This window comes from Hyla sarda, chromosome 9 (assembly GCF_029499605.1).
Source record: "Hyla sarda isolate aHylSar1 chromosome 9, aHylSar1.hap1, whole genome shotgun sequence".
In the NCBI taxonomy this organism is placed as follows: domain Eukaryota; kingdom Metazoa; phylum Chordata; class Amphibia; order Anura; family Hylidae; genus Hyla; species Hyla sarda.
In genome coordinates, this window is record NC_079197.1 from 14,903,049 (window position 1) to 14,916,420 (window position 13,372).

Below are 13,372 nucleotides of genomic sequence, written 5' to 3' on the forward strand. Positions count from 1 at the left end.
AATCGTGTCTCGAGCTGACAAGGGGGGCTGTGTAGTCGTGTGGACTAAAGAACAATATCAGAATTAAGCCATTCAACAATTAGAGGATCCGGCAGAATATAAAAAATTGTCGGGTGATCCCACTATCAAAATTATGGACCAACTCAAAACATTTTTGAGGAATTATGGGACCAAAGGTGCTATTTCCAGTCATTTCGCTGAAACAGCCAATCCCTGTGAATCCTAGCAGACCCAAGTGGAATCTGCTTCCGAAAGTGCATAAAACTGTTACCCCCCCCCTCCGGGCCGCCCCATAGTGGCCGGGAGGGTGTCTGTCACCGAGCACTTATCAAAATTTGTAGACTGGTCCCTTAGACCTCTGTCACTAGCCCCCACTTACCTGAAAGACACACGTGATGTATTGAATTTTGTTGAAGGCTTTTCATGGCAAGAGTCATACATGTTTGCTACTATTGATGTGGAGTACCTGTACATCCGCATTCCTCACAATGCGGGTGTACAGGCGATCCACCCCCTCTTGATGAGCTCTGACAAATCTACAATTTTTTCTGAATTTTTATGTGCTGCTTTACTATTCATACTGACTCACAACACCTTCTGTTTTGAAGACGTGTGGTATGAACAACTGACGGGGACAGCGATGGGCAGCCCCACCTCCTGCTCATATGCAAATTTATTTCTTACTATTTTTGAGAGGGAGTACGTATTTTGTACTGAAAACCCCTTCAAAATTCACATCAAAGCATTCATGAGATACATCGACGATGTGTTGATTATCTGGGAGGGGAACAGAGAAAGTTTTGAAAGTTTTGTAGAATACCTCAATCAGAACAACCAGATGAACATGACATTCACGTGCCAATGGGATCCTAAGTCCATAGAGTTTTTAGACCTAAGGATTTTTGAAGAAGATGGTTGGCTTAGAACAGAGGGTCACAGGAAAAAGATAGCTAAAAATGCTATTCTACACTACCAAAGTTCCCACCCCAATATAACCAAGGACAGCATTCCATTCAGTCAATTCATCTGACTGAAACGGAACAATTCCAATTCACATACGTTCCAGCAACAATCTAAAGAACTGTCAGATTAATAAGAGGATACCCCAAGTCAGTAGTGAACCAGGCATATTGGAAAGTGCAAGGAATGAAACGTAATCAAGTATTACAGAAGAAAAATATCCCTACTGAAAAAGGTTTAGAGAGACCGGTTTTTGTATTTAAAAATAGCCCTATGAACCAACATATTAGAACAGCTATCATGAAAAATTGGCACATTCTGAAAGATGACCCAGCTTTGGGAAATATATCCCTATCCACACCTATTATTACTTACCGGAGAAATAGAACACTTGGTGAGACTCTCCAAGCCACCGCCAGAACACAATCTACAAAAAAGAAGGAAAATTGGTTACAACGTAATTTACCAGAAGGAAACAGAAAATGCGGTAATTGCTCCATGTGCAGATATAATGCTTGTTCTGCCACAGGGAATTTAGGGGGCGTTTTCTACGGTATACGAGAGTTGATAACATGCAGAAGTACTTATATTGTCTATTTCATCACGTGCAGTTGCAAACGGTTTTATATAGGCAAAACCATACGGCAACTAAGATACCGGATTAGAGAACACATCTATTCTGTACACTCTGGAAAAGGATACCCCCGGTTCATCCAACACATACGTCAAATTCACGATTCATCATGTGAATCACTTCTTTTTGGAGGACTCAAAAAAATATGGCCGTCTTCACAACAGCCAGATCGCCACAAAGCTTTGCTTCAAGCTGAAGCGAAGTGGATTATGAGGCTAGAAGCCCAAGGTCCAATAGGACTTAATGACAAGCTTGACATGTCCCCTTTTCTATAAGCACTACCTACCTCCATATCGGGATAGTTGTTTTCCCCTGTTCACTTAACAGTGTGTTTGTTAAAAAAATTTCGATCATGTGACTGATCAAATGATCGACTCACGTCAGTTTGACCTCACATCCGGTTTTTGTGCACTTCCTATTTAGGTTCAGTTGGCGGCGTGATGAGACAGAGGCCGGATGAAGCGCTCTCTATAGCGTGAAACTGCCGGCAGTCGCCTCCTTTCTGAGCGTCCCCTGTCCCTGTCTTCAGCCCCGCCGGGTGATGTCCAGTCTCGGAGTTTGAAGACGCTTACTGTGCAGTGAGTGCGGGTACTGTTTGGCCCGCTGGTCATTACCTCCACATTGAATGGTTTCTCTTTGTTTTTTTTCCCAGCACCACCACACACAGCGCATTTGATATTTATCAGAACACCTGTCTGATCGCCATTAGATCTGTGTATGTGTTATTTACTGGACTTGGGTTTATTTGTGGTGCCACCTCAGAACCTCTTTGCTACACAAGACTCTGTTCCATGATGGGGGTAGTAGTACAGGGGCTGTGGGGTTGATCGCACCGGGTTTCACTTCTGAGACCCGATGCAATCAGAAGTTATTAAACAGGGGAGCGCCGCCGGTTCCTGACATGTCCCTGCTGCTGCTGCCCTGCTCAAAGCGCAATCAGAGCGCACAGCGGGGACATGTCAGTCTATTCCCCACTGCTCATCCCCGTACCCGATGGAGATGAGCAGTGGTGAATGGACCGGCATGTCCCCCGCTGTACTGTGAAAGCCATAACAGATGACCGGGCAGCAGGAGAATAAAATGATTGTACAAAAGTCGGGGGAATAGGATTATATGGAAATTATGCACAGGAAGTTTAAAAAGCCCGCCGGGAACCGTGAATGGCTCCTCGGTGCTGGCCACTCAGGGCTCCTGGTGGGGAATTTAAAAATGAAAGTAAAAATACACCGTACATTGCAGGGGAGCGGAGCATGCTGCCCGCTCCCCTGTTTAATAACTTCTGATCGCATTGGGTCTCAGAAGTGAGACCCAGTGCATTCAATCCCTCAGCCCCTGTACTACTACCCCCAACATGGAACAGACACTGTTCCATGATGAGGGTAGTAGTACAAACACTAATGTAATCTCCGCAGCATTCGTCAGACTCCCTCAGCCAGGGGAACTACTACTCCCATCATGGAAACAAGTATGTTCCATGATGGGAGTAGTAGTAGTTTCACAACACTGCAGGAGTCTGCTGATTTCACCTCTTCTCAGCATGCTCAGAAGTAATAACAGATATTATAAACCGGGTGCAAACGGATGACCTTAAAGGCTCATCCGTTTGCCATAGACTTCAATATATATATAATTTATGGGTGGAAATTGATTTAAAAAAAATAAAATTTTGCTACTTTTTGGGGGTTTGGTTTTTAGGGATTTATACAGTTTGATCGGCACTCCACTAATACAGCCTGGCTGAACCCATCGGACCCCAGCGATCACGACACGGGTCCTGAGCTAACCGACATGCATGATTTAATGCTTTAGACATGGATCGGCATAGATCACAGCATGTAAAGTGTTAATGTCATTAGTATTGAGTTTCTGGTGAGCGCAGCTTCAAATTCACTTAAGGCTCAGGCCCTACATTTACGTCTAATGTCCTCAACAGGTTCATGTCAATATTCTTCATTTTAGTCAGAGCTGAAACCCCATGCAGATCTAGTACTAGTTACATTTGTGGGTTTGCTACAATGGTATCTTGTTTTTTTGTGACAAAGAATTAGATTTTTATGGACAAAATCTTATATGATACACTTTAATATTACTGGCTTTAACAAAATACATTCTGTCTTACACAATAAGATACTGTTTAGCAAAATGAAACTCTGTGTGACAAAATAACATTCTCTGGCTGCAAAAAGAAAAAAAAAAAAAAAAGTTTTAGCTCAACATCCCCCGCTCTCCCGTCTTTTGGGCACCGGTTTTCTTTCGCATTCTGGGCCCAACAGGTGAGACTGCACTGAGCTTATCGCTGGCCGCAGCAATTTCCTGCCTCAGCCGGTGATATGCTGAATGGCAAGGTCATGTAACAGGACTGGGCCCGGCCTTCTTCCTGGATCCCTGGCCCGTTACATCACACTACCGCTCAGAGTACTGTCCCGTTCTATAACCTAACTCCGGTGTATGAGACACATTGGGCAGGGATACATGCAGCCCTGAGCTCAACCACATCCACTTTCTCCCTACTTGAGTATCCACCCTAAGTGACAAATCATCAACTTGGTGGCAGTCCCTGTTCTGAGTCAGGGAAGCAGGTCAGGACAGAATGGGTTAACAGGCATAGCACAAGAAACTAAACACTGGAGATAAACAGACAAATAGTAAAAGAGTACAGATGGGCTGAATCCAAACCTAGAGAGCTTGTAGTACAAATACAGAAGACAGAAGAATAGTCGGGACACTTAGCCAAGGGTCAAAGTATATAGGATAGATCATGCTAGGAGTAGTACAAGAGCTAGTGCAGAAAGACTCAAACACAGACAACTCAATCACAGACTGACCTGAGAACAGCGTGGACACTGAGACCAGATGTGATCTATGTGGCTCTATGTCCAAGCCCCCTGATAGGCCCTGGCATCGTCACAGCAATGCAGGTTGCTTTAGCCAAACACCAGAAAACCCTTCTGCCAGAAAAATATCCACTCATACAGTTTACTTGTAATTGGCACCAGTCTAATGAATATCCATATGATAACCAATTTCTATATATTTTACTTCTTCCAGGTGTGAAGTATGACCTGGACACCAAAGTATTTGGGCAGCACCTAGCCGAACAGGTCATCCTGAAGGTGATGGAGGATGAAAATCGTCTCAAACCGCTCGTCCTCTCCTTTCATGGACTGACCGGCAGTGGCAAGACTTTCATTACTCAGATCCTAGCCAAACATTTTAATCCAATGGGCAAAAAGAGTAGATTTGTTCGTAAGATTGTGACAACTGCTAGTTTTCCACATGTAGGAAAAGTCGAAGAATACAAGGTAATGGAAAATAAAATATGTAGCAAAGTCATTGATTTATCTCAATCCTGTCTAAAGCTGTCCTCACAAATGTCCCCCAGTGCTGCCATAGTCAGATCTCCCGATCCGCGCAGCACTCCTGTTCTGCCAGCTTCCAATGACGTCCTGCTCCCCTCTTAGCTCTTTCATTTGCAGAGCGGGGGGCAGGATGTCATTGGAAGGAGGAAGAACATCACAGGACCACCAACCAGAAGCATGTGAGGTAAGTATGTGGTCTTGTTGTGAGACAGAGGGATGCACTAAACTTTGACATTTCCTTGGAAAACCCCTTTAAGACTACAGTATCCTTATCTTTATCAACAGGATCAGCTGCACGCATGGATCAGAGGGAACGTATCACGATGTGAACGCTCTTTGTTTATATTTGATGACAGTGACAAAATGCATCCAGAACTCTTACACTCCCTAAAGCCTTATCTAGATAATCATGACCACATTGATGGGGTGTCTTACAAGAAGAGCATTTTCATCTTTATTAGGTAAGGTAGACATCAAACAGGTTAGATCTGGAATCTATAACTAGTCAATCTTCCGGGATGGATCTATGATGTCTAGAGGAGTGGGGCTGCATAGGAAAAAAGGCAGCCTAAGGGTCCGTTCACACGAGCGGATCGCCACTGAAGGACCGCTGTATTCTGCCTTTACAGGTGCCTGCTCAGTGCGGCAATACGCCGCTACGAGCAGATGCACTGCGATGTGCGAGGCAAATGCGCAGTATACTCACGCATTGCGGCAGCTCACGGCCTAACTCATAGAGCAGGGGGAGTGGCCGCGATGTGTGCAAGTACACTGCGCATGCGCAGTGACTCACACATCACTACAGTGTATCTGCTTGTAGCGGCGTATTGCCGACCCGAGCAGGCACCTGTAAAGGCAGCATACAGAGGTCCTTCATCGGCGGATCCGCAGCATAATAAACGCTGGGGATCCACTTGTGTGAACGTACCCTTAGGCCATGTTCACACGTACGGAATTTCCATGTGGAATTCTGCATTGGAATCCCACAGCAGCAGAGTCCCATTGTATTTAGTGGGATTCTGCTGCGCTGTGCACACGCCAGATGTTTCCACGCCAAATGAACCTGTCCATTTTTTCTGCAGAATCCGTATGGAATGCATTGTCGTCTGTGAGATGACGCATATTATGCTGGCACCCGCAGTCTGCATGTCTGCATGGAAGTTTTCATTCCCTTAAGATACGTTCACACGGGCGGATGTTTAGCGAGTTTCCTACTGCGGGTTTTCCGCAGAGGAAAATTCACAGCAGACACTATTGAAGATTATGTAAACTGCTGCAGATTTTCTGCTGTGGAAAATCCTCTGCGAAAAACAGGCCGTGGCTCAAACTCATCGGGAAACCTGCCAGACATCCAGTGTAAACGTACCCTTAGTGTCCATTATGGAAAATTAGTGTCTTATGTTTTCTTCTATTTGTAGAGCCCAAGTCCATAACCATTAGCCTTGAAGGGGTAGTCTACGCCAGGCCTCCTCAATGCAAGTCTATAGGAGACTTACATTGAGGGAGCGTCGCTGTGATGTCACGACTACAAAGCCCGCACCCAGCGTTTGGAACTAAATGTTCCGAACGCTGGGGCAGTGGAGTACCCCTTTAAAATACAGTAACCCCCTGACCTACGATGGCCCCGACATACAATCATTTCAACATACGATGGCCTCTCAGAGGCAGCATCAACATACGATGCTTTTGTATGTCGGGGCCATCGCATAAACGGCTATCCGGCAGCGCAGACTGCTTCAGCTGCCACCGGATAGCCGTTTACGGTGCCCCGTGTGGTCCGCTGACGATCACTTACCTGTCCTCGGGGCTTCGGCACGTCCTCTTCGTGATCCCCTGCATCGTCGGCGCTCTCCATCAAAGTCATCACGTCGCTGCGCATGCCGTCCCGTCATCCAATAGGAGCGGCGTGCGTAGCAACGCGATGGCGGCGACGGAGAGCGGGGAAGCAGAGGCCTTGCTGGAGCGTCGGGGACGCGGTGACAGCGATGGAGGGCGACATCCAGGGCAGCGGTGATGGTCCGGAGCGGCGGGGGACACGTGAGTATAACCTCCAATACCAGTGGTCTTCAACCTATGGACCTCCAGATGTTGCAAAACTACAACTCCCAGCATGCCCGGACAGCCGTTGGCTGTCCAGGCATGCTGGGTGTTGTAGTTTTGCAACATCTGGAGGTCCGCAGGTTGTAGACCACTGTCCTATACTTTACATTGCACAGATCCCTCAACATACGATGGTTTCAACAAACGATGGTCCATTTGGAATGGATTACCATTGTATGTTGAGGGAGCACTGTACTTTTGTCCAAACGGGTTTTTGACCTCTATATAAAGCATGGTGTCTTCTCTAATGGTGGCTCTTTATAACTTGGAGCCCTTTTGGCATTACCAAATGACTGATCTAATGTGTATGGGGGACCTCACAACTCTCCCAGAGAATTTCAATGTATGATCCCTATTCCTCCGACAACAATGGTCTCCAAACTGTGGACCTCCACATGGTGCAAAACTACAACTCCCAGAATGCAAGGTCAACGGCTGTCGGGCATGCTGGAAGTTGTAGTTTTGTAACATATAGAAGTCCACAGTTTGGAGACCATTGCCCTACGAGGTAAGAGTTGTCTGGTAGCATATTCTTCATTGACAACACATGCATTTTGCTGTCAGCTTAACATTTGGCCAACAGTTTTTGAAGGTATATTTACACCTTTAGGATATTACTAGATATACCAGTTTAGGAATAATTCCATAAATTTGAAAAAAAAAAAAATTCCCTTGTGTTTTGTATTTTAGTAATACTGGAGCAAATGTTATCTCAGATTTCGCTTTAGAGTTCCGAAAAGAAGGAAAGAAACGGGAGGAGATCCAACTTTTTGAATTGCAAAGTAGATTATCCTCTTATTTGCAGAAATCATTACACAGTGAGTATTCAACATGGACAAATAGCAGAAAAAGTAGAGTTAGTGTTGAGCAAATTTACAGTAAATACGGCAGAACCCGACCAGACAGCTCGGCCGTTGATTGATTTTCCGCTGCAGATTTCAATGTAAACTAAATGGCAGACACCATTCTGCATAAGGAAGGTGCCTCTGACTGCTGTGTTTGACTCCCCCCCCCCCCCCCCCCCTCCTGTTCTGGTGTTCTTGGTTTTACCTAATTTGCATGACCTGTTCAAGTGACAGATATCACTGCCAGTTATATTATTAAAATTGTCTTCAACCTATCAAATATAGGGATTTTACACCAATAAGGAATCACCCCAAGTTATATATCCCCACTTTTTCCCGGGTTTTTGCTCTTTTCAGATCGTTTTCCCTCCCTCCCTGTTTATAATCTTGTTTTTGTTAAAGGACATCTGCAGCGTTACAAATCCTCAAGATAGGGGATAAGTGTTTGATCGCGGGGGGTCCGAACGCTGGGGCCCCCGGCGATCTCCTGTACGGGGCCGCGGCTGTCCCGTGCCAGCCGCAGCATGACGTTGCGGCCGGCACGCCTCCTCCATACATCCTCCATACAAGGGAGAGGCGGGGAGGCAGCGTTCGTGCCTCCCCCATAGAACTGTATGGGGGACGGGGAGGAGACGGAGCGTCACCGTCGACCTCTAGGTCGACGCTACGCGCCTTAGCGCTCACCATGAGTGCTAATGGCGGCGCCCCGTTAGGGAGATCGGGGGGGGGGGGGGGTCACAGCGGTCGGACCCCCCGCGATCAAACACTCATCCCCTGTGGATAGGGGATAAGTGTAATGCCGCTGCATTATAAACCCCAAACGGAGCTCTATCACATGCCATTGACCCTTTAGCCCTTGATAAAGCCACTGCTTGTGGTGAAACGTCGGGGGGGGGGGGGGGGTAGATGTGTTATTGCAGCAATCAACTGGAGACATATACACTGATAGTTTTAAATGAGTTGGCATTAAAAGTAAAATTTTAGGTTTCACAATTAATTTAGTGGGTGGAAAATTTAGGGTTCTAGTGATCACTCAGTGATCAATTGTAAATAGGATTATTTGTTGTCGACACATAGGCTGACTTTTACCCCGGGCTCGGGGTACATAACGCTGCATGTCTTTCTGTATGTAACAATTATTTTGATATTTAAAAGAAAACCGTGACCTACCCCACCCACTAAAAAGTTACTGGTTTTTGGTGTTTTATTATGTATAATGTCATGCAAGTGTTTTTCGTCCTGTTTTTCCCTGTTCCTCTCTCCTAAATTGATAGTCACGGCAGTCTGACTGGGCACAGCTTCTAATCTGCAGTTACAAATCCTGTGCATCAAATCTGCACAGGATCCTGTACATGTGAACGTACCCTTAGTCTTTATAAAGTAGTTCAGTTTTTAGAGTGCTCCGGGTACCTGGGAAAGTCCAGGAATACAGACATAGGTCTCATAGGACTGAATCCATCTTTTACAAGCACCTGGAGCTCTGTGAAAACAGAACTAATTTATTAAGACTAAAGCAATCAATGGCCGAGACATCATGTTTGGGTTTGGCCATTTACCATAAATTCTTTAGGCCTCATTCACATTGTCGACAGACTCCTATTTGGAGCTCCGGTCGGCAATCTGGCCAGGAGGAAGGGAGTTTAGCAGAGAAAAAAAATAGTGCACAATTTTTTTTCTCCTTTCTGCGCTAAATTCCTGTAAAATTACTGGATCACCGCCGAACTCCATGCAAGAGAATGGAATCCGTCGGGACCCGGTAGTAGCCGTGTGCATCCAACCCATTTTAGGGTCCAATCGGCTAAAAAATAAAAAGAACAGATCGGACTCTAAACGGGTTGGATGCGAACGGCAATGTGAACCTAGCCTTAAAGGAGTACTCCGCTGCTAGACATCTTATCCCCTATCCAAAGGATAGGGGATAAGATGTCTGATCGCAGGGGTCCCCCTGCTGGGACCACCCGATGATCTCCCGCAGCACCTGGCATTCTAAACAAATGTTGGTTTCCTGAGGCAGTGGTCATGATATCATGCTCACGCCCTCTCGTGACATCACACCATGCCCCTCCATTCATGTCTATGGGAGGGGGCTTTAGAGTTCTGAAAAGAAGGAAAGAAAAGGGAGGAGATCCAACTTTTTGGATTACAAAGTAAATTATCCTCTTATTTGCGGAACGAATTAAACAGTGAGCATTCAACATGGACAAAAAGTAGAGTTAGTGTTGAGCAAATTTACAGTAAATGCGGCAGAACCCGACCAGACAGCTTGGCTGTTGATTGCTTTAGTCTGTATAAAGTAGTTCTGTTTTTAGAGTGCTCCGGGTACCTGGGAATGTCCAGGAGGACAGCCATAGGTCTCATAGGACTGACTCCATCATTTTTCAGTCACCTGGAGCTCTGTGAAAACGGAACTATTTTATGTAGACAAAATAAATCGATGGCCGAGACATCAGGTTCGGGTTTGACCATGTACTGTAAATTCTCTTAGGCCTCATTCACATTGCTGTCGGACTCTGGTATTCGGAGCTCCGTTGGCAATCTGGCCAGAAGGAAGAGAGTTTATAAAAAAATAATAATAATGCACAATTTTTTTCTCCGCTAAATTCCTGTAAAATTACCGGATGACCGACGAACTCCATGCAGGGGCATGGGGTCCGTCGGGCCCCGATAGTAACCGTATGCATCCAACCCGTTTTAGGGTCCGATCGGCTAAAAAAATTTATAACTAAAAAGAGCCAATTGGACTCTAAACGGGTCAGATGCAAACGACAATGTGAACCTAGCCTTAAAGGGGTACTCCACTGCTAGACATCTTATCCCCTATCCAAAGGATAGGGGATAAGATGTCGGATCGCGATCTTGGCTGCGGTACCCCAGACATCCGGTGCACCGAACAAACTTCGCTCTGTGCCGGATGACTGGCAATGTGGGGCAGTGGCTCGTGATGTCACGGTTACGCCCCGCTCATAGACTTGCACGGTTACGCCCCGCTAATCCTTTGGATAGGGGATAAAATGTCTAGGGGCGGAGTTCCCCTTTAATACCTCAAAATAGTACGATTGAAAAATGCAGTTCATCTTGCAAAAAATAAGACAATTTTTTTTTTTTTTTTAAATAAATTATGGAGGGGGTTGGAAAAAAAACAGCAAAAAACTAAATAACCCTTAAAAAAGCCAAAGCCGGGTGAAATGGCGCGCGTGTGTGTGCTTGTTCCGATTATAATTTTCTTGGCCTGTTTCTATCAATAGGTGAATATCACAACTCAGACCTGATTAACAATAATGTTATTGACGTCTTTGTGCCGTTTCTGCCTCTGGAATTGGAGCATGTGAAGATGTGCGTGAGGGCGGAGCTGCAGCGGCTGGAAAAGACAGAAGATAAAGCGTTTGTCGATAGGATTGCCGGAAGCATGGATTACTACCCCAGGGAGGAGAAGGTTTTTTCTCAAAATGGCTGCAAAAATGTGGCTGCACGAATTAAATTATTATGAGCCGATGTCAGGCCCAAGGCCTGATTATGGAATCCTATACAGTGATCCCTCAACTTACAACGGCCTCAACATACAATAGTTTCAACATACAATGTTTTCTTCTGGACCATTGTAACTTGAAACCAGACTCAACATACACAGACAGTCCAGATCTGTGAAACGTGTCACAACTGGAGGAATTGACCAATCAGAATTGGCATTTTACTGGTAAATCACCTGTATTACTGAAGTGTATGCACTGACTGGTGTCTGGTAGCGCCCCCTACAGTACAGGGAGGAACTACAAGTTCTGTACTACTCTTTACCTGTGCACAAGTTAGCTTCTCTTTTGGACACCAAGTAAGGGCGGCTCCATTTGGGACACTGTGTGTACTGTATAGGACCCTGAAGAAGCTCCTGTCCTCTACATAAACCTTTGTTTTCCAACCAGGGTGCCTCCAGTTGTTGCAAAACTACAACTCCCAGCATGCCCGGACAGCCAACGGCTGTCCGGGCATGCTGGAAGTTGTAGTTTTGCAACAGCTGGAGGCACCCTGGTAGGAAAACACTGACATAGAATGATTTACATCTCCCAGCAGATCTTCCTTACTTTTATATGGAAGGATTTGCTTTATCTATTTATTTTTCTTTAATCCTCACCTTTTCCTATTTTTGGATGACATTTTGGTGGCTTCAGAACCAATTACCAGGTTTCCATAGAGTTCTGGTTTCAACATACAATGGTTTCAACATACAATGGTCGTCCTGGAACCAATTAATATTGTAACTTGAGGAATCCTATATGTGTATTATAATTGTATTTGTATATAATTTATAATCTAAGGCATGGGTGAGGGTTCATTCAGACTGTGTATTTGTTTTTGTGTATTCCAGTTTCATTGGGGGGGGGGGTCTGTCTGTCTGTGTCATATTTCTTCTGAAGTCAAAAGTCTTTGCAGCAACAGGATATGAGATGTCTCTGGTCCCATCATAAAAACAAGTTTGAGATAAGGTGTATGGCCCCGTTCACACTACGGAATCTCCGCTCGCTGAATTCCACGAGCAGAGATTCCGCCTGGCGGCCGCTGCCGTGGAGCCTTCGGCGCTGGGGCCGCGGGGCACTGAGCCGTCACCATTGACGGCTATGCAGTGCTGGCGGAATCCGCGCAAAGAATGAACATGTTCTTTCTTTGCGCGGAACAATTTCAGCGGCGGAATTGTCCGCCGGGGAAATTCCGCAGCGTGAACGGGTCTCGCGGAGACCCGTTTACACTCATGTTAAGTTCACACCGCGGAATTCCACTCGTGGAATTCCATAGTGTGTTCATAGCCTAAGAGAAGAGAGATGCCCCCCACTTGGTGGGATGAAAGGGGGGGGGGGGGGGGGTTGGAGTTTTCCCTCCAGAAAATCCACTATATGACTGAGATGCTGGACAAACATTTGGTGCTAGAGCCTGTGGCCCAAAAACGAAAAACCATCCTAAGAACAGCTGTACTCTACCTCACAAGGACTGCTATACCATCATGCTGTAAGGACGCTTCATTTTTGTTTTCTGAACTTGTCTTGCCAATCTCTTTTATATATTTTTGTACCTGTATTTTGTATCATTTGTTAATTTTATACATAGCACTGTGATTCCTTTAATCAGATTAAATGTTTAATTAATCATCTCTGGTCTTTGATCTCTAAATATAGGAGCTCACCTTTCTGAAGGCAGCTCTGGTGTAACACGTTTATCAAAGGGTTAATTTGGTGACTTGCTGGGACTAGTAGTGGATACCCAGAGGTCTGGTGGCTTTACCCCTTGCACCATCACACTCTCTCTAGCGTCTCGGCTGGACCGATAGGGTGTGATCGTGACAGCCGCCAAAAATCATCCTGCAAACCATTACACATTTAGAACAGGCATCGGCACATACACTACTAGGAGTCTGGACGTTCACTCGGAATGAATGCTACACTTCTTGCACCTGCCCTGATTGCGGTGGTGCACTGTGCCAATTCACA

The 13,372-nt window shown here is 45.7% G+C and overlaps 1 protein-coding gene across 4 annotated transcripts in view; it reads left to right on the forward strand.

Moving 5' to 3' along the window:
• LOC130290700 (torsin-1B-like) overlaps positions 1 to 11,838 on the forward strand; it is an 18,696-nt gene extending 6,858 nt beyond the window's left edge. For 2 of the 4 annotated variants that reach the window (XM_056538685.1, XM_056538688.1), the window contains 4 exons: positions 4,643 to 4,896; positions 5,239 to 5,414; positions 7,744 to 7,871; positions 11,144 to 11,838. In XM_056538685.1, coding sequence (XP_056394660.1) covers positions 4,643 to 4,896; positions 5,239 to 5,414; positions 7,744 to 7,871; positions 11,144 to 11,385 — 800 coding nt within the window. In that variant the 3' untranslated portion in view covers positions 11,386 to 11,838. The remainder of the gene's footprint in view (positions 1 to 4,642; positions 4,897 to 5,238; positions 5,415 to 7,743; positions 7,872 to 11,143) is intronic. The other 2 variants (XM_056538686.1, XM_056538687.1) reach the window with 1 other exon arrangement.
• The last annotated feature ends 1,534 nt before the right edge of the window (positions 11,839 to 13,372 follow it).